The sequence below is a fragment of the Mytilus galloprovincialis genome, chromosome 11 (genome assembly GCF_965363235.1).
Source record: "Mytilus galloprovincialis chromosome 11, xbMytGall1.hap1.1, whole genome shotgun sequence".
Lineage (NCBI taxonomy): Eukaryota > Metazoa > Mollusca > Bivalvia > Mytilida > Mytilidae > Mytilus > Mytilus galloprovincialis.
The window spans coordinates 8,644,569-8,666,859 of record NC_134848.1 but is presented as its reverse complement, the minus strand read 5'-3'; the positions used below and the strand labels follow the sequence as shown (position 1 = coordinate 8,666,859).

Genomic DNA, 22,291 nt, shown 5'->3' with positions numbered 1-22,291 from the left:
GATCTTTGAAATTTTTAAGTATTCACATCAGATTCACGCCCCCTCTAGAATAGGTAGTTTCACAATAACTTTGAAGCCCGTCTTTGATTGCTGATAAAATAGATGTTAATAATTTAGAAAGAGGTTTCGTGGAGCACTTGGAAGACCCAGCAATATACCGTTGTTTGTAAGGACGCTTATGTAGTTTAAGTATCCAATACAGTGATGGAACATCCAGTTCTTCATCTTTGGTTGAAATTCCAAAGGAACACAGAACTGACCTATGATTATCCAGGATTTCCTATTTGTTAAGTGTCGTGAGGGTATATGTTGAGTTTCCAAGTGAATTGTCAATACCTAATTCGTTTATCAAGCAGTTAATGTAATGAGTTTTACACACAAAAACGATGATGTTTGGGGCTTTATCTGCGGGGACAACAACATATTTGTCATGGAGGTAGGATAGGTGTTTTGCAACATTTGGGTCTTTAAAGATGACATTGATAGACCCATTCAGTTTTTTAATTCTGATTTGTACCAACGACCTCACTGCCTTAATCCATTCGGAAAGAATGTCTACGTCTTCCTTCTCGAGCTTAGCCCATTGCCTGGCATAATCCTCAACTGAATCCATCAAAATTTTAAAGTTGTATTTCCAATTGATGGATTTAGGCTCATGATATTTCGGACCTTTCAATAACACATTTCGTAGAGAAGTGTTATTAACAATGTCGAGGTCACCGGTAATAACGTGGCCAGCTGGATTATATGTGAATTGGGAACTAGCACAAGTGCAATCAGGAGGTTTAGACTTGAAGTCGTCAATATCGAGATCCTGCAAAAAGTGTTTGTAATTGAAAATTTTAGTTGCAATAGGTTTGGTATAGGTGTAAGAAATGATTGGTACAGACTGTTGTTTGAAATAAGGAGGTATTTTCGATTGAACTAATTTATGATGAAGGATATTGCCTACGTTGACGCCATCGATACCTCTGTTGGCAAAGGACAGATTATATGAGAAGATAGATTCTATAACATGTTTAACGAGTATAGAGGAAAAAGGATGTCACCAAACTTGTTTTCTCGCTAAAAGTAAAAAGAAATTACTATCAATCCAGTATAATATTTATACTTAAAAAGTTATCCCCCTTAAATAGCTATGCTAAATTGATTCTTAAAACACAAACATTCGATGTATGTTTAAACCTTTCAAATAATTCAATAAATCTCTAATTGTATTTTATATATATAAATTCCTTACACATAAATAGATATGTTTCAACATTTGCAGATTTAGGCAAAGACAAGACCCAATGCAAACTTCTTTGTACAATGCAAAATGGCGGTATGCGCTGGATTTACTATAAACATAAAATAACAGTTTCCCTTATATCAAATTATATTGGTTCGGACGTTTTTTCATTTTCAAATAGATATTGGTGACTTACCTGTAGTCGTTGTTCGTGGTTTAATTGTTGTAGTTCGGACTGAAAACAAAATTTGAAAAAATAATAATTGGAATTATTGGAGTGCATATATATATCAATATAAACCATTTTTGTGGTGCCCTTTATAGCATAATGTTCGGTGTGAGCCGAGGATCCGTGTTGAGGACCGTACTATGATCTATAATGATTACTTTTACAAATTGTGACTTGGATGGAGAGTTATTCTTATGCAGGCGCTATATGGAATATGAATAAACTCATCAAAGATACCAGGATTAAAATTTTATATTTACGGCAGTCGTTTACAAAAGACTCATCAGTGACTCTCGAATAAAAATTGTTTAATCAAAAGGCCAAATACAGTACATAGTTGAAGAGCATTGAGGACCAAAATTTCCTAAAAATTTTGCCAAATATAGCTAAGGTAATCTATTCCTGCGGTAGAAAAGCCTTAGTTTTCTAAAAAAAATTCCAAAGTTTGAACACAATCTTATATGTATTAAATAGTTTAATGATTCCTCTAAGCGTTCTTAAATAGTAAGTCCATCGACATATTCTCGATTCAATTTATATAATTAAACTCATCACTCATACAAGGATTAACATTTTAACTCGTCAGTGACGCTTTAATAAAAAAATGTAAAAAAAATGCCAAATAAAGTACGAATTTGAAGAGTATAATTTATAAATAACCAGATATAAAACTTGTCCGAATGAAGGATATTTTATACAGCTATCTTATAAGACGTTTATATACTAAGCGTGAAATATTAATTTTAGTGGGTCATCTCGATTATGCATTAAAATGAATTATTTTCAGTGAGATCGTTTGTGTCGCACATTCAGTAAAATAAAATTGACAATGGAAATAGGGAATGTGTCAAAGAGACAACAACCCGACCATAGAACAGACAAAAGCAAAAGATCACCAACAGATCTTCAATGCAGCGAGAAATTCCCGAACCCAGAGGCGTCCTTCGTCTGGCCCCTAAACAAATATGTACCAGTTTATGGATAAAGAACATTTATCATCACGTTAAAATTACAAAGGGATGTACAGATGATATGGCAATGCGGTATATTAAATCTCTTTGTCAGTGGAATAGTATATCATTTGTTATCAGTGATAACGTTATTACTGCGTCCGATTTAAATGTACTTTTAGGAAAAGGTAGTTTCAATGCATTTGTCCTGACGAGGAGTCTAATCATATTTGTATCCAATTGTTAATTTTTGCTATTTTATATCGGGAAGACATATTTACTAAACGCATTCTTTTTCATTGCGATAATATGTCTTGTTAGCACATTTTAATAAGGGTCAATTGAAGTGTAATGTAATAATGAAATTTGGTTTGCCGCTAAATTTGATATCTAATTTCAAAAAAAAATAAAATAGCAGAATTTTCTCGTTAAAAGATGAAGCTGTTTCGATAATTGGCATAATTTCGTTTCAAAAACGCGAAAAAACTATAAGTTTAAAAGCTAAAGAGATATATTTTCCTTGTTCAAGATATTTTTGCTTGGTTTGTCCGTATGAATAGCCATTTCAGATGATGAGTGAAAGACGAAACCTAAACGCAAAGTATAGTGAATTGTTTTTGTTGAAACCGTTAAACGACATTCCAGGAACTATTTTATAGAAAGCTTAAAGCAATACTCATGGCATTATAATATAGTGAAAATGATTATACCAGTCATTCCTTGCATTCAGGTGAAGTCGCTAGCGCTAGTTGTCAATGTATTGAGGAAAGCATGATACAAACACTGGGACATTGGAAATCAGATTATTATAAATGCTAGATTAAAACCTTTTAACTGAATATTAAATCAGCGCTGGAAAGTATTAAATAACAAAGATAACATTACAGACAAACATTGTTTACAATCATCTGTTCTCCAACCTATTCTACATATTTCATTTTGGGCTACGATATTTTATCTTGACAAAATATAATATCGTTCACAAAACTTTTCTGAGTAGTTAGGAGGCATATGAATAGTCTCATCTTGATTGCTCAACAGCTCTATTTCACGTCGGTCTATGCCCAAGACTAACTCTTATGCGGTACCACGCCAAAATTAAGGTCAGGCTATAATGCTCGGGAACGGCTTGTTAAAACATGTAAAATAATCTGAGACAAGAAAACTGGTACGCTATTACCCATTGTGACGCATTCCTGTCAAAGGTATGTGGCTAGGTGCGGTATTTAAGCGGCAAATTATCTTTGACTATATGAGACCACACTACTATTTTGTGTTCATAGGCCATTTGTGTGTTTTGTGTCAACTGTGCAGGAAGCATATAATTTAATTTGTTCTTGATTTACAGTTTGACAAAACTAAGTGAATTGCATAATAATATAGAAAGCATTCATACAGGGTGCCTCACACAGTGCATGCGTTGTTAAGTATAACAATGGCGTCAGTAAGTTTACATTCATCGCTTGTTATTCAATGATACCAAAGATGTTTTCTGTAGGACAACGTGTTGCCCTTAAGCCATAATATTTGAATAATAGACTTTTTTTTATCGTGTTGTATATTTTTTCCGTACTTAAAGAATATCAGACACGGAATCATGAAAAAATCCTGTAAGATGTTTGGGCCATTATAACAACAACTTTTGTAATTGTGGTAGTGTCTGTCATCGTTCTATAAAAAGCGGTCATCAACGGCTATCAATAATCTGTGGTCAAGGGTTATCTATATTTATTTGCATATTTCTAATCGTTCATCGCGCCAGTAATTCTCTTATCAGTTGTTCTATTAAGGTCAACGCATTGAGGTTTGATAAGATATAACGCTTGATGTGTATTGAATTATTTTTTAAACATGTTATATACATATGGTGTGGTATTTATTTCAATCTTTCAAGCATTTCAACATGTTGCAACTAATAAGCAGTTTTAAATTTTGTAGAGCTCATTTTTTTTAAATTGTTCCAATATTATCTGTATCCTTTACTTACATAAGGATGTTATTGGTGGTGTTGAAGATGGTGTAAAAGTTGAAGTCCACCAGCGTCTCAAAGTGTAAGTAGTTGAAACGAAAATATATTTCTTTTCTGTTACATTGAAATATATATGACTCAAACATCTGTCAGTATTTATTTTCCATGTATTTCTCTTAATTTTTATGGGGAATTTTTCCCCTTTCGTAGTCTGCAACTTTGTACATGTTTGGCTTTATAAATAGTTTGATATGAGTGTTACTGATGAGTCTTATGTAGATGAAACGCGCTTTTGCCGTACTAAATTATAATCCTGGTACCTTTGATACCTAATTAGACACAATTTATTTTTTTTGGATGTGTATCTATACACAAAAATAACGTATCCTGTCCTCTGAAAAGTATTTTCCACATTTTTATTTTAGATGATGAACAAACAGAACCGGTATCTTATTTGTACAGATAAATGATTGTAGACAAAACTATCATAACAAATATACTTTCCTTAATAAATTGATTAAGAATTATTTATTCGAATGCATAATAATTGAATAGTGCATATATATGGAGTAAAGATTTTGTTCCAACGTTTGATGTAAAATTGGGTTTTCTATGTTTCACACCTAAATATTTCTAATAAACCCTTTTTGATTTTTCATTTTTTTTTTTATCTTAAATATTTACTTACCAGTCGTCCACCAGTGGTATTTGATGCTCACTGAAAACAAAATAATACTCCCTCGCAATCATACAACAACTATTTATCAAATCAAACTGGTTAAAACCGTTTGATAATTAACACTACTAATTAACTGCAGTTGAAACATGAATTCAAAGTTGAATTATATTTATTTTGTAGCTGATGAACACAAAACCCGGTATTTAATTTAAACCGTGACATCCAATCAACCAATAAGCCAAACACCTTTATATTGGTTTTCTGACAGGGTTAATACGAAAGCCAATATGATTGTTGCCTTAGCTACCCCGTATGAGCTCATAGGTAAGTACGGGACGTTCACTTCCGGTTTTAATTTTAATACGCGTAAGCTTACTGAACAGTTAACCTTGGACATATCGTTCAGCATAAAATACATTTGAAGTCATATATTTGAAATACACATCATAAAAATATTTAAATCCTGTTCAGTGTTTTGTAACGTCTTGAAACGAAAATATTTCTCAGTCTTTTCGAGGACAAAAAGGGACGAAAGGTACAAAACGGATGGTCAAATTCAGAAATCTAAAATAAACTGACAACGCCATGGCTAACAAATCACAATATTACAGAAGACACAAAAAAGAAAACCAAAGACTAAGCAACACGAACCCCACAAAAAAACGGGGATGATCTCAGGTTCTCCGGAAGGATCAGCAGATCCTGCTCCACATGTGGCACCCGTCGTGTTCCTATTATATTTACTGTTTCAATTCCGTTGATCAATCATCATTATACTAGAGCAAGAATGGTTAAACTGACTTATATCTGTAATAGGTAGTCGGTATCAGTTCTTTAAATTGTACTTCTACATATTGACTGACTTAAAAACCTTCAATTCAGTAAATTACTACGTTCACTTATAATTTATTAGCATACCTTGCTACTATTTTTAACTACGAATTGTACTGTTTTAATATTAGCACTATTTGTTTTAAAAACAAATCTAAATCTAGTCAAATCGGTATTATGTACAAATTGAACATGAATTGCTTAATAAGACAACATGATCAACTCTAGATGATTTTGTTGAAATATGTTTGATTTGTTAGCACAAAATGCTGTTCCTGTATTATCATTAATTACAGTGTATGGACAAACGCAGTAAAAATCTGACTAAACTTCATCTAATTTAATCACACGTATCGTTTCTCTGGTGCTATGTTTACTTCAAACAATTATGTATTCTTAATTTACACTGGGGACATTGACCCACAGGAATCTTCTTAAAGTTCATCTGATAATAACATCAATAATTATTCTTTTAATTTTGAAATCAATACTTTTGTAACTCCGGTTACATACCACACATAACTTCATCACTGTTATCTGTACAATCGTTATCGCCATCACACTGCCAATTTATGTTGATACAGCGTCCATTTCTACATTGAAATTGTGAGGAGCGGCATGTCCTTCCTGTAAACAACCGACAAACATATTTCTATCTAGACTGTATATAAACTGAAAATTTAGACAGCTAATGAGTTAAGTTTATGTTTTTATAATTTCATAGTTGTGCTTGTATATTCTTAAGTGCAAATATGAATTCAGAATAACCCATTTTCCTCATACTATGAGAATTTGAATTTGGATTTCGAAATTAAGTTTTATACATAGTTCACGTAACATGACTACAAGATAGCATTATGCAAAAAGTTATGGAAAGCAATACAAAAAGTTATATGCATCAATGGAGTTGTCATATAAAAAATTATCAGAAGATGTGGTATAAGTGCCAATAAGACAAATCTCCATCCAAGTCACAATTTATCAAAGTTAACCAATTCAGAACTAACTTGAAAGAGATATTTTTTATTTTTATTTTCCCGGCATGGTTTTCATCTCTAGACAATAATTTTTATCTGTAATATTATCACCGAGTATTTCACAATTGAATTGTTACAAGTTTGTGTATGATGATTGCGTCAATTTTTAGATACACCATCAATCCTCTTAAATGAATCAATTGATCGACAATAAATAAAGGCAACAGTAGTATACCGGTGTTCGAAAGTCATTAATTGATTGAGAGAAAACAAATCCGGGCTACAAAATAAAACTGAGGTAAACACATGAACTTTAAGTTGACATCAACGAAACAACAGAAATAATGAAATGCAACAAAAAACCAAATAAACTACAATGCAACACAGAAACGAACTATAAGATAACAACTGCCCTTTTCCTAACGTGATACAGAACATTTTGATAATAAAATGGTGGGTTGAACACCCATAAAAGTAACATGTTTTGTATACATATTGAAATTTGAATAATATATAGGTATCCCAATTTGTATTTTAAATAAAATAACAGTTGTCCTTGTGTTACATTTTAACATTCGGGATAAAACTATTTTCAATTGTTAATCAGTAATTTATTACTTACCTGTACCCGTTGTTGGGGTTGTAGTTGATGTAGTTGGGACTGAAAAAATTGAGTTAATTTTATTAGAGTTAATATGTCTGTATTATATCTATATATAATTAACACAAGGTTAACACTAAAGGGATGTTTTGTGAAAAGACAATTGAACATTACTCCATAAAAAAAATTCATTTACCAATCATAACAAAACGTCAATGAGGTAATAATTCAAAAAGAGGGACGAAAGATACCAAAGGGACAGTCAAACTCATAAATCTAAAACAAACTGACAACGCCATGGCTAAAAATGAAAAAGACAAACAAACAACAGCACACACGACACAACATAGAAAACCAAAGAATAAACCCCACGAACCCCACCAAAAAACTAGGGGTGATCTCAGGTGCTCCGGAAGGGTAAGCAGATCCTGTTCCACATGCGGCATCCGTCGTGTTGCTTATGTGATAACAAATCCGGTAAATAGTCTAATTCGGTAGGTCACATTCAGGAAAGGGGAGGGGATTGTAGTTACGACGTAAGGAACATATCCGATATCATTTGTGATACGGTTATTCCATAACGGTCAACCAACTCGTGATGGCGTCCGTAAAATTTACGAAGGGATGATTTCAACTTCACCATTTGGAACTCTTGGTTTAATAGCTTCCTCGTGAGCAGCAACCCTCTATCAAGAAAATCATGATAGGAAATGCAAGCACGGGAATATCGTATCAATTGGGAGATATATACCCCGTATGCAGGTGCTGCTGGAATGTGGCTACTTAGAAATGGAAAGTTCACAATTGGAAAGCTGAAATCATCTCTTTTGTCGTAAAGTTTTGTTTTGAACCGACCCTCATTGTCAATTTCTAGATGTAAGTCAAGATATGAGGCCGACTTAACTGTATCTGTAGTATCCTTTATCTCAAGCTAGATTGGATAGATGCGTTCCACATAGTCACCAAATTTTGAATTATTTAGTGAAAGAACATCATCTAAGTATATAGCGAAAAGTAGAGTTAAAGGATAGTGCTAACTTCTTATCTTTCTTCCTAAGAAGTTCCTGCATGAAGTCAGCCTCATAATAATAAAGAAACAAGTCGGCAAGTAGAGAGGCACAGTTTGTTCCTATTGGAATGCCGACAGTCTGGTGAAAAACACGTCCTCCGAACGTAACAAATATGTTGTCAATCAAGAAATCAAGCATCTTGATAATATCAGTTTCAGAAAATTTTTTGTTCGAATCAGAGTGATCCTTTACAAAGTAGGATTTATCCCTCCCTAAGACAAGATACTTGTATCTACGTTGGCCATTCTTTTTCACGAAGCAAAGCAATACCAACTCTTTCAATTTGTCTTTTAGTTTGGAATGTGGAATACTAGTGTACAGAGTAGAAAAGTCAAATGTTTTAATACTGTTACAAGATGAAAGAGAGTTAGATTGTATGTACTCTAAAAGATCTTTGGAATTTTTAAGTATCCACATCTGATTCACGCCCCCTCTAGAATAGGCAGTTTCACAATAACTTTGAAGCCCGTCTTTGATTGCTGATAAAATAGATGTTAATAATTTAGAAAGAGGTTTCATGGAGCACTTGGAAGACCAAGCAATATACCGTTGTTTGTAAGGACACTTATGTAGTTTAGGTATCCAATACAGTGATGGCAGATCCAGTTCTTCATCTTTGGTTGAAATTCCAAAGGAACACAGAACAGACCTATGATTATCCAGGATTTCCTCTTTGGTAAGTGTCGTGAGGGTATATGTTAAGTTTCCAAGTGAATTGTCAATACCTAATTCGTTTATCAAGCAGTTAATGTAATGAGTTTTACATACAAAAACGATGTTGTTTGGGGCTTTATCTGCGGGGACAACAACATATTTGTCATGGAGGTAGGATAGGTGTTTTGCAACATTTGGGTCTTTAAAGATTGACGTAGCATGGGCATTGATAGACCCATTCAGTTTTTTAATTCTGATTTGTATCAACGACCGCACTGCCTTAATCCATTCGGAAAGAGTGTCTACGTCTTCCTTCTCGCGCTTAGCCCATTGCCTGGCATAATCCTCAACTGAATCCATCAAAATTTTAAAGTTGAATTTCCAATTGATGGATTTAGGCTCACGATATTTCGGACCTTTCGATAACACATTCCGTAGAGAAGTGTTATTAACAATGTTGAGGTCACCGGTAATAACGTGGCCAGCAGGCCGGGATTATATGTGAATTGGGAACTAGCACAAGTGCAATCGGGAGGTTTAGACTTGAAGTCGTCAATATCGAGATCCTACAAAACGTGTTTGTAATTGAAAATTTTAGTTGCAATAGGTTTGGTATAGGTATAAGAAATGATTGGTACAGACTGGTCTTTGAAATAAGGAGGTATTTTCGATTGAACTAATTTATGATGAAGGATATTGCCTAAGTTGACGCCGTCGATACCTTTGTTGGCAAAGGAAAGATTAAGGAAAGATCTTTTCTCTTTTTCATCTTTGCCGATGCGGACTGGCTTGAAAAGTCTGTGACTTGCAATATCCGAAATTATAGCTGTAATTTTGTATAGGTTTGAATGAGGGTTTGTAACAGTGGATTCCAAACATAAATTGAACAGAGAATGAAGTTTTGAAAGGGGTAATGAATAAAGTTTCGTGCGAATGTGATGAATACCTAACGGCTTTTGTATAAATGGCAGCAAGTCATTAATAGATACATCATGCAGAGAAGGTGATGTATAATGACGATGACCATGACTGCGTCTACGTCGAGGAGTCGAGTTGAAAATATTCATCACATTCACCGAGATACACGAAGGACTAGATAGAATACCTATACCATCAATTTTGTCATTGCAACCATAAGGTATCGCAGTTCCTAATTGTCTAATCCAGTAGTCCTCTTTTTGTCTACGGAGAGTTGTTGAAAGATTAGGATTGTTAGAGCTATGGTATATCTTTTCGATAATGCGAACTGTCATGGAAACGATGGAATGATCGGGCTGATTGAAATGCTGGTATAGAATATCGTTAGCATTGAGGTTAATGTCTGATTTATGACCGCCCATACGTTTGTTAAGCCTTCCTTTCGTTTCACCGACGTATACCAATCCGCAAAAGTTGCACTCTAATCCGTAGACGACATTTATCGATTTACAATTCAGATCATCGTAACTTCTGGTAAAATATGACTTTTTGGTCAAAGTGCTAGTGAATTCAGCATCTGTAATTAAAATTGCACAAGTTTTGCAGCCTTTGGTCTCACATTTCGAAATGCGACAGTGTTGTACTGTGTCATCAAAAACCAAAATGTCTTTGAGGAGAACTGAACATGGCTGTATATGTGTAATATTGCTGTTGTCACTAGGACGATGATCTGAATGAGTCATGTTTGTGTTATTTGTCATGTCTGGTGATGAGGGGACACCTGCCGTGTCAGACGACACCGTGTCCATGGTGACGTCTGTTTCGGACCTTTTTATACTGGGCGACGTCCGAGCCAGTTTCCTGTTAGATCTTCGTAAATTCATGCAATTGTAGTTTTGCTACTGGGCGGATGATGTCCTCGGGGACAAAATGTCCACCAGCAGAGACATCGACCCAGTGGTTATAAAAGAGGGACGAAAGATACCAAAGGGAGAGTCAAACTCATAAATCTAAAACAAACTGACAACGCCATGGCTAAAAATGAAAAAGACAAACAAACAACAGCACACACGACACAACATAGAAAACCAAAGAATAAACAACACGAACCCCACCAAAAAAATAGGGGTGATCTCAGGTGCTCCGGAAGGGTAAGCAGATCCTGCTCCACATGCGGCACCCGTCGTGTTGCTTATGTGATAACAAATCCGGTAAATAGTCTAATTCGGTAGGTCACATTCAGGAAAGGGGAGGGGATTGTAGTTACGACGTAAGGAACATATCCGATATCATTTGTGATACGGTTATTCCATAACGGTCAACCAACTCGTGATGGCGTCCGTAAAATTTACGAAGGGATGATTTCAACTCCACCATTTGGAACTCTTGGTTTAATAGCTTCCTTGTGAGCAGCAACCCTCTATCAAGAAAATCATGAAAGGAAATGCAAGCAAGGGAATATCGTATCAATTGGGAGATATATACCCCGTATGCAGGTGCTGCTGGAATGTGGCTACTTAGAAATGGAAAAATCACAATTGGAAAGCTGAAATCATATCTTTTGTCGTAAAGTTTTGTTTTCAACCGACCCTCATTGTCAATTTCTAGATATAAGTCAAGAAATGAGGCCGACTTAACTGTATCTGTAGTATCCTTTATCTCTAGCTCGATTGGATAGATACGTTCCACATAGTCACCACATTTTGAATTATTTAGTGAAAGAACATCATCTATATAGCGAAAAGTAGAGTTAAAGGATAGTGCTAACTTCTTATCTTTCTTCCTAAGAAGTTCCTGCATGAAGTCAGCCTCATAATAATAAAGAAACAAGTCGGCAAGTAGAGGGGCATAGTTTGTTCCCATTAGAATGCCGACAGTCTGTTGAAAAACACGTCCTCCGAACGTAACAAATATGTTGTCAATCAAGAAATCAAGCATCTTGATAATATCAGTTTCAGAGAATTTTTTGTTCGAATCAGAGTGATCCTTTACAATAGCTTTTTCATATTAATACTACACTATAATTGGAGAGTTCAGTGTGAACAACCCCTATCAATATTACTTGCCGTTCAATTGTAAAATACTCGAGAACATAAGACATTACAATAACTTAGAACAAAGCAAAACCGATTACCTTTAATCGAGCAAATTCGAACTTTAAAGTCTGTTAAAATGCTTTTCCCAGTTGAGGGTGATTGATCGCACACACCAAAATAATCCAACCCGATTCTTACTATAGGATCAGCAGATATCCAGATTATCGGTTTTGGATCGGTGTCACTTTATTTTCCCGGCATGGTTTTCATCTCTAGACAATAGTTTTTATCTGTAATGTTATCATCGAGTATTTCACAAGTGCATTGTTACAAGTTTGTGTATGATGATTGCGTCAATTTTTAGATACACCATAAATCCTCTTAAATGAATCAATTGATCGACAATAAATAAAGGCAACAGTAGTATACAGGTGTTCGAAAGTCATTAATTGATTGAGAGAAAACAAATCCGGGCTACAAACTAAAACTGAGGTAAACACATGAACTTTAAGTTGACATCAACGAAACAACGAAAATACTGAAGTGCAACAAAAAACCAAATAAACTACAATGCAACACAGAAACGAACTATAAGCTAACAACTGCCCTTTTCCTGGCGTGATACAGAATATTTTGATAATAAAATGGTGGATTGAACACCCATAAAAGTAACATATTTTGTATACATATTGAAATTTGAATAATATATAGGTATCCCAATTTGTATTTTAAATAAAATAACAGTTGTCCTTGTGTTACATTTTAACATTCGGAATAAAACTATTTTCAATTGTTAATCAGTAATTTTTACTTACCTGTACCCGTTGTTGGGGTTGTAGTTGATGTAGTTGGGACTGAGAAAATTGAGTTAATTTTATTAGAGTTAATATGACTGTATTATATCTACATATAATTAATACAAGGTTAACACTAAAGGGATGTTTTGTGAAAAGACAATTTAACATAACTCCAAATAAAAACTTCATTTACCGATCGTAGCAATACGTCAATGAGTTAATAATTCAATAGCATTTTCATATTAATACTACACTATAATTGGAGAGTTCAGTATGAACAACCCCTATCAATATTACTTGCCGTTCAATTGTAAAATACTCGAGAGCATAAGACATTACAATAACTTAGAACAAAGCAAAATCGATTACTTTCAATCGAGCAAATTCGAACTTTAAAGTCTGTTAAAATGCTATTCTCAGTTGAGGGTGATTGATCGCACACATCAAGTTAATCCAACCCTATTCTAACTATAGGATCAGCAGAAATCCAGATTATCGGTTTTGGATCGGTGTCGCTGCATATTATTTATTGAAGTTGGGAAGAATAAACCTGGGCGAAAATTATTCAATAAGATGATTCAGAACTTACTTGAAAAAGATATTTTTTATTTTTATTTTCCCGGTATGGTTTTCATCTCTAGACAATAATTTTTATCTGTAATATTATCACCGAGTATTTCACAATTGAATTGTTACAAGTTTGTGTATGATGATTGCGTCAATTTTTAGATACACCATAAATCCTCTTAAATGAATCAATTGATCGACAATTAATAAAGGCAACAGTAGTATACCGGTGTTCGAAAGTCATTAATTGATTGAGAGAAAACAAATCCGGGCTACAAAATAAAACTGAGGTAAACACATGAACTTTAAGTTGACATCAACGAAACAACGAAAATACTGAAGTGCAACAAAAAAAAAAAAAAAATACAATGCAATGCAACACAGAAACGAACTATAAGATAACAACTGCCCTTTCCCTGACGTGATACAGAACATTTTGATAATAAAATGGTGGGTTGAACACCCATAAAAGTAACATATTTTGTATACATATTGAAATTTGAATAATATATAGGTATCCCAATTTGTATTTTAAATAAAATAACAGTTGTCCTTGTGTTACATTTTAACATTCGGGATAAAACTATTTTCAATTGTTAATCAGTAATATTTACTAACCTGTACCCGTTGTTGGGGTTGTAGTTGATGTAGTTGGGACTGAAAAAATTGAGTTAATTTTATTAGAGTTAATATGTCTGTATTATATCTACATATAATTAATACAAGGTTAACACTAAAGGGATGTTTTGTGAAAAGACAATTTAACATTACTCCATAAAAAAAAATTCATTTACCGCTCATAGGAAAACGTCAATGAGTTAATAATTCAATAGCATTTTCATATTAATACTACACTATAATTGGAGAGTTCAGTATGAACAACCCCTATCAATATTACTTGCCGTCCGTCAATTGTCGTCTGTCTCCCGTTTAAATTTTCCTCTGAAGTTGTCAAATTATTTTTGACTTAATTCAAACCCTTGACTTAACATTACATATCCAGTGTTCAGGTATTTCAAGGTTGAACTGATATTTTATTGTCATTTATAAAATGGGAATGAGATTATTATTAAACAAAAACAAGTAAAATTTTGTTTTTTATCGTTAATAGCTATAGTGTGTAATGGTTTATTTCAGCATTTATCGTTTAAATGAACTAACTTAGCCTTTGTTAAAGTTCGTAAATGTAAACACATTTTGATATAAGAAATAAATTCGTCAAAATCTAGACCCGAATGAGGTAAAATATAGGAACTTTATTTATAGTCAACCAACAAGCTAAACACTTTTTTATTGTGTAAAACAATATCCAATTATTACTTCAGAATTGATGCTTGCATGAAATAAAACATGAGCAAATGTTTGGTAATATATATATTTACAAATAATTGAACAGTTGTATCAAATGATTAAATTTATGTTGTCAAAATATTATTAAGATATCTAGTATTATCGTTTAACAAGCCCTAAGCCCAATTAATAAGGATATTCAAAACTAATGACGTTACCCTCTTGATATGAACAGTTCGACAGGTACTGATAATGTCTCTTTAGTGATGCTCGAGGTCAAAATATTCAATAATCCAAAACATAATAAATTGTGCTGATGATTTGTTTTTTAGAAAAGTCATTTATCTATCCTATTCATTGAATTAATTGAACAGATTAGAAAAAAAACCATATCTTGATTAAGCAAGTATTTTGAAATTCTGTGCTTGATGATTTTTTTAATTTTTAGGTATGCCATTATTCCTCTTTAATTAGTCAATTGATCGTCAATAAAAGTATATTTGTATATTTATTGAAACTTGAATAAAAACATGAAAAATATAGGTCTCCCAATTTGTATTAAAATTGAACAAACAGTTTTCCTTCTGTTACATTTCAATATTCGGAATAGAACTGTTTTCAATTTTCAATCAGTTATTGGTTACTTACCTTTAACGGTTGTTGATTGTGTAGTTGATGTAGTTGGGACTGAAAAATAAAAAAAACCGGAGTTAATTTTATTGCAGTTTATATGTCTGCGGAGACCCATCTGTTTTGTCAATAATAAACACGATATTTCTATATATAAGTAATTAACACAATGTTAAATATAAAGGGGTGTTTTGTGAAAAGACGATTTACATTGCGTCATTTAACATTACGCCGTATAAATCCTTTGTTTCCCGATCTTAACAAAATATCAATGAGTTAATAAACCAACGACATTTCCATATGAACACTTCATTCTATGGTGTTTATGCGCTACGCAGAAGAAATTTTCTTACGTAAACAATGATGGATAAAACCTAGTTTTAAAGCTAACTACAAATCTCACTTGTATGACAGTCGCATCAAATTTTCTTTATATTAACAACGATGTGTGAAAAAACAAAACCGATTGATTAAGCAAATTCAAACTTGCTTATTCAAAACATGATTTAATTGATTCATTTAAGAGTAATTATGTCATACCTTAATATTTCAAACAGTCATGTTCGCTTTGGGGATTCCGTATATCGTCAGATTATCGGAATTCCAATGGGGACTAACTGTGCACCACGTATTGCGGACCTGATTTTGTATTGCTATGAGTTACAATTTATGACAAAAATAAGCAAAGACCCATCGAAACAAGATCTGATAAACAAATTTATTAATACTTTTAGATATTTGGATGATATTTTGGCTCACAATAATGACGACTTCAGTATGTATATTAAAGAAATTTATCCTGTTGAACTTACTTTAAATAAAGCTAATAGTAACAATGACCACTGCCCTTTCCTCGATCTTGATATCTATATCACTAACGGAAAGCTGAATACTAAAATTTATGATAAAAGAGATGATTTTTCATTTCCTATCGTTAATTATCCATTTTTAGATGGTGACGTTCACTTGTCACCATCTTACGGTGTTTATATATTTCAACTTGTACGATTCGCTCGTGTATGTAACAATGTTTTAGATTTTAACGAGAGAAATTTATGTATTACTGAAAAATTATTACACCAGGGTTTTCGATATCACAAACTAGTCAAAACATTTACTAAATTTTATCATCGGTATAAGGACATCATTTGTAAATATAGCTCAACATGCAGACTTCTTATACGTTCAGGTATTTCACATCCAATTTTGTATGGAAATATTCTTTATAAAGCACAAAGGTGTCAGTATTCACCTAAAAAAACCTAACAAAACCTTGGAATAGACTTATTAAGAAGGGATATAGTTACGATACTGTTGTCAGGTCTTTAAAGATTGCATATTTTGGCGTTAATATTGATTCATTTATAGGGTCTTTGCATCGGAACTAAACACATTTATTCAAAAACCAGTTGTTGGCATGACACGGGTTATGTTCTTCTCATATATGTTATGATGGTATGATACTAAACCCCTAACGGGAAGGATTGTTCCTGATTTTCATATGATGAAATCATAATCTTTCAGTCAGTTTAATTGAAGTCTGGAGCTGGCATGTCAGTTAACTGCTAGTAGTCTGTTGTTTTTTATGTATTATTGTCATTTTGTTTATTTTCTTTGGTTACATCTTCTGAAATCAGACTCGGACTTCTCTTGAACTGAATTTTAATGTGCGTATTGTTATGCGTTTACCTTTCTACATTGGCTAGAGGTATAGGGGGAGGGGGGAGATCTCACAAACATGTTTAAACCCGCCGCATTTTTGCGCCTGTCCCAAGTCAGGAGCGTCTAGCCTTTGTTAGTCTTGTATTATTTTAATTTTAGTTTCTTGTGTACAATTTGGAAATTAGTATGGCGTTCATTATCACTGAACTAGTATATATTTGTTTAGCGGCCAGCTGAAAGACGCCTCTGGGTGCGGGAATTTCTCGCTACATTGACAACCTGTTGTTGACCTTCTGCTGTTGTTTTTTTCTATGGTCCGGCTGTTGTCTCTTTGGCACATTCCCCATTTCCATTCTCACGTTTATCATGCACAACATTGTAAAAGTTCAATTGTAAAATACTCGAGAACATAAGACATTAAAAAGAATTGAACAATCAAAACCGATAACTTTTAATCGAGCAAATTCAAACTTTTACAGTTTGTTCAAATGCTGTTCCCAGTTGAGAGTCGTTGATCGCACACATCAAATTATTCCAACACTATTCTTACTATAAGATCAGCAGAAATCAAGATTATCGGTTTTGGATCTGTGTCACTGCATATTATTTTTTGAAGTTGGAAAGAATACAACCTGGATGATACTTATTCAATAAGATGATTCTGAACTTACTTGAAAAAGATAGTTTTTATTTTGATTTTCCTGGCATGGTTCGGTTGAAATTCTGTCTTAACCTCAGACAATGATTTAAATCTCTAATGTTATCATCGAGTATTTCACAATTGAACTGCTACACGTTTGTGCATGATGATTGTTTCTATTTTTAAATACATCATATTTTCTCTTAAATAAATCAATTGATCGACAATAAATAAAGGCAACAGTAGTATACCGCTGTTCGAAAGTCATTAATTCATTGAGAGAAAAACAAATCCGGGTAACAAACTAAAACTGAGGTAAACACATGAACTTTAAGTTGACATCAACGAAACAACAGAAATACTGAAGTGCAACAAAAAAACAAAAACTACAATGCAACACACACAGAAACGAACTATAAGATAATAATTGCATTTTTCTGACTTGGTACAGAACATTTCGATAATAAAATGGTGAGTTGAACACCCATAAAAGTAACATATTTTGAATACATATGGAAATTTGAATAAAAAATATAGGTATCCCAATTTGTATTAAAAATGAAATAACAGTTTTGTGTTACCTTTTAATATTTGGAATAGAACTATGTTCAATTGTTAATCAGAAATTTGTAACTTACCTGTATTCGTTGTTGGGGTTGTAGTTAATGTAGTTGGGACTAAAAAAAATGGAGTTAATTTTATTGGAGTTTATATATCTGTATTGTATCTACATATAATTAACACAAGGTTAAAGCTAAATGAATGATTTGTGAAAAGACGATTAACCTTGTGTCATTTAACATTACGCCGTATAAATCCTTTGTTTCCCGATCTTAACAAAACATAAACGAGTTAATAATTCAATAGCAATTTCATATTGATACTACATATGAACAACTCCTATCTAAATTACTAGTCGTCTGTCTCCCGTGTAAATTTTCCTCTGATGTTGTCAAATTATTTTCGACTTAATTCAAACCCTTGACATTACATTACATATCCAGTGTTCAGGTATTTCATTGTTGAACTGAAATTGTATTGTCATTTATGAAATGGGAATGAGATTATTATTGAACAAAAGGGTAAAATTTGTGTTTTTATCGTTAATAGCTATAGTGTGTAATGGTTTATTTCAGCATTTATCGTTAAAATGAGCTAACTTAGCCTGTGTTAAAGTTCGTTAATGTAAACCCATTTTGATTTAAGAAATAAATTCGTCAAAATCTAGATCCGAATGAAGTAAAATATAGGAACTTTATTTATAGTCAACCAACAAGCCAAACACTTTTTTATTGTGTAAAAACCATATCCAATTATTACTTCAGCATTGATGCTTGCATGAAATAAAACATGAGCAAATGTTTGGTAATATATGTATATATCTACAAATAATTAAACAGTTGTATCAAATGATTAAATTTATGTTGTCAAAATATTGTTAAGATATCTAGTATTATCGTTGAACAAGCCCTAAGCCCAATTAATAAGGATATTCAAAACTAATGACGTTACCCTCTTGATATACAGCTATAAAGAATGTTGTCCCTTTATCATGACGAACTAAAATACCTGAATATTGAACTATGTCATTATATTATGAACGATATCAATTTCATTGCCCCATATACGCAATTCTGTCTCTTTAGTGATGATCGAAGTCAACATTATTGAAAACCCAGAACTAATTATTTTTATATATCCTTTGTTTAAAGGTATCGCACCAATAAAACAGTAAAACAGTTGTGAAACTTATAATAAAGACCATTATACATATCGTCGCTGGGCTTCTAAAATGTCGTATATGACTTTTTTGGCTAAAAATACTTTTTGACACCAATGGTCTGGGCGGGAGGAAATCTCTAGTATTACAAAATAGCATACAGTTAGACCAATCAAAATGTGTGAAATAAGACATATTACAAAATTGCCAAAGTCAGGTTTTTGTAAAGTTTGCTTCCAAAATGTTGTATGAAAACTTGAAATCGTTGTAGAATGGCTTTTGGAAAAAATTAATTGTACATTTCTTTATTTCTGTGAAAATAATTTAAGTTCTTGGATAATCCAGAAATGTCAAAGTTTTTATTTCACTGCTACTTACAAAAATGTTCAAGTTCACATACGACATTTTGGAGGCATGCATTTTGCCAAAATTTTCAAAAGCCTGTTTGTGAGATATTTTTTTCTTTAAAAATTTGTAATTTACAACATTTTAGAAGCCCAGCGACGATATGCAAAACAGTATACCTATTTTCAGAATTGGAATAGTTTAAAAGGATTAATCCTTTTACTTAGTAAACTTAATTTTGTTACTAAAAGTAAATTAACAATGACTAAAATTTTATATTAATCAGAACAAAGATATGAATGGGGTTCAAATATCAAACAATTCATGTTGAATTAGATGTCACATGTTTTACATCTAAATGTTTGGAACATGACTTTTTAAATTGCAAATTTGTGGTTGTAAACACTAACTTACATGTAGATGTTTTTGCATATGTCGCCCAGCATGAAATCCCGTCTGAAATAAAAATTTATTACACTGTCTCATATAGGAGTTTATTTGTCTGAGTTCAAATGGCAGTATTATTTTAAAGTATGATATAAAGAAACAATTTGAGTACTTTTATAGTTTACACAGACACCATCATGATTTACTCTGACGAAACTATTGCAATTGGATAACATATGACGCTACAGTAATAAATATTAAAAAGTTTAAACGTGTGTCGTTGTGTATGGAAAAAAGTATCCACACCCTTCACAAATATTATCATGTTATTTCTGTCATACTATCACAAGAGTGCTGACATTATTAAGAATGCAAACTAAGAAGAGTCTGATTGATTCTACCTAAATTCAGTTTCAAATTAAAAAAAAAACATGGCGTAAGAACATATAGTTTTATACTCTGCTATCTTCTGACTCAAGAGGTCAGTCGAACTAAACAACAATTTTATCAATCTAAACAGTATTCTTCGTATTATGAAATAAACACATGCTTGAAATGATAAGTTCAATTTGGATTTCAGTACCTGTTTTGTGGTAAGTATAGAAGTTCGTAATGAATCAATCAATATCAACTTACAAAATATCGTTGATGGTAGTGTAGTCCTAGTTGCTGAAATTAGAATCCAATTTGTTAGAGATGACATATTTATATGTCTGGATTAATCTTAACATATTAATGGTACACAATAAAAACTGGACGAATGTCTTGTAATAAATGCAACGTCATGTTACATGACCATATCACAACCCTTTATTCATTGATTTGAAAGAAAATGAATACACAGGCAAATAACTGTCATTCTAGGCAAAAGCTTTGCTTCCCAACTGTTTTAACTTCGATTTTCTTTAGAAAATGCTTGAAAAACATTATTAACCTTTAAAGAGAAGGTAAATCCAGAAAGGGATGTTATCATATATTTTTGTATATCAATATCAAATCTACTATTTTCCGTCTTTTTTTCTCATTTAAACCTTTAACATTATTTGTATATCAAGTATTCTCATGTATCTCACAATTGAACTGATTGTTATTTTGTTTTTTTCAGAAGACGGGGAAGATATTATCTATAGAAAAAATAAACAAGTAAAATATTGTGAATGTAATGATTGATTATGGGGTTTTGGAAAGCATTCATCCTTTATAATGAATGACTGAACGTTAGTTAAAAATGAGGTAAAATAAAGATCTCAATATTTTATGAATAAGGCTTCATTCTCTTTGTTTAAAGTTATAATGTCTGGAATCTAACTGTTTCAATTTTCATTATAGTGATTATTTACTTACACAAATTTAATGTGGATTTTGTAGTTGATAAAGTTGCAGCTGAAAGTAAATTATGGTATTTTTTTAATGTCTAAGAAGATATATATTTATATGTCGGTATGAATTTCATATCAGTGACATACAATTGAAACTTAGTGATTCGTGTTTTAAATTTATCAATAAACGCTACAGCATTTCACACTCGGGTACAATAAGTAAATAAAACTTAACGAATTCAACTACAATGTTTACGTCAATGAGACATTTTTATATTATACATCTAAATGAAATTGAATATTACAGCTAAAATGATATTAGGCAAATGACCAATTAACGCCATGTCATTTCATATTACGATACACTGAACCCTCCATTTTTTTATTTGAACAAATGATAAAAGATAATACGTCAATGAGACATTTTTATATTATGCATTTAAATGAAATGGAATATTACAGCTAAAATGATATTAGGCAAATGACCAATTAACGCCATGTCATTTAATATTACGATACACTGACCCTTCATTTTTTTATTTGAACAAATGATAAAAGATAATACAAATGTACGTCAATGGGACAGTAATACAGAAATATTTTTTATTACCTAAATACTAAAAAATACCTTTCAAAATTATACTTTTTCAGGAAGTGTCAATTCGATTTCACTTTCATATAAAAGAATGGCCAACGACATTACGTAAATACAAAGTATCTTATCTTAGGGAAGGATAAATCCTACTTTGTAAAGGATCACCCTCATTCAAATCTGAAACTGACATTTCC

The 22,291-nt window shown here is 32.4% G+C and overlaps 1 protein-coding gene across 1 annotated transcript in view; it reads right to left on the bottom strand.

Annotated features, from left to right (window-relative positions):
• Positions 1 to 22,034, bottom strand: part of LOC143052021 (uncharacterized) — a 208,533-nt gene extending 186,499 nt beyond the window's left edge. Inside the window, exons 1-12 of the mRNA XM_076224995.1 lie at positions 22,028 to 22,034; positions 21,528 to 21,566; positions 20,820 to 20,852; positions 20,211 to 20,252; positions 18,370 to 18,408; positions 15,448 to 15,486; positions 14,128 to 14,166; positions 12,961 to 12,999; positions 7,489 to 7,527; positions 6,403 to 6,516; positions 5,068 to 5,097; positions 1,428 to 1,466 (exon numbers count right to left, since the gene is read on the bottom strand). Of these exons, the coding sequence (XP_076081110.1) occupies positions 1,428 to 1,466; positions 5,068 to 5,097; positions 6,403 to 6,516; positions 7,489 to 7,527; positions 12,961 to 12,999; positions 14,128 to 14,166; positions 15,448 to 15,486; positions 18,370 to 18,408; positions 20,211 to 20,252; positions 20,820 to 20,852; positions 21,528 to 21,566; positions 22,028 to 22,034 (499 nt within the window). The remainder of the gene's footprint in view (positions 1 to 1,427; positions 1,467 to 5,067; positions 5,098 to 6,402; positions 6,517 to 7,488; positions 7,528 to 12,960; positions 13,000 to 14,127; positions 14,167 to 15,447; positions 15,487 to 18,369; positions 18,409 to 20,210; positions 20,253 to 20,819; positions 20,853 to 21,527; positions 21,567 to 22,027) is intronic.
• Between the last annotated feature and the right edge of the window lie 257 nt (positions 22,035 to 22,291).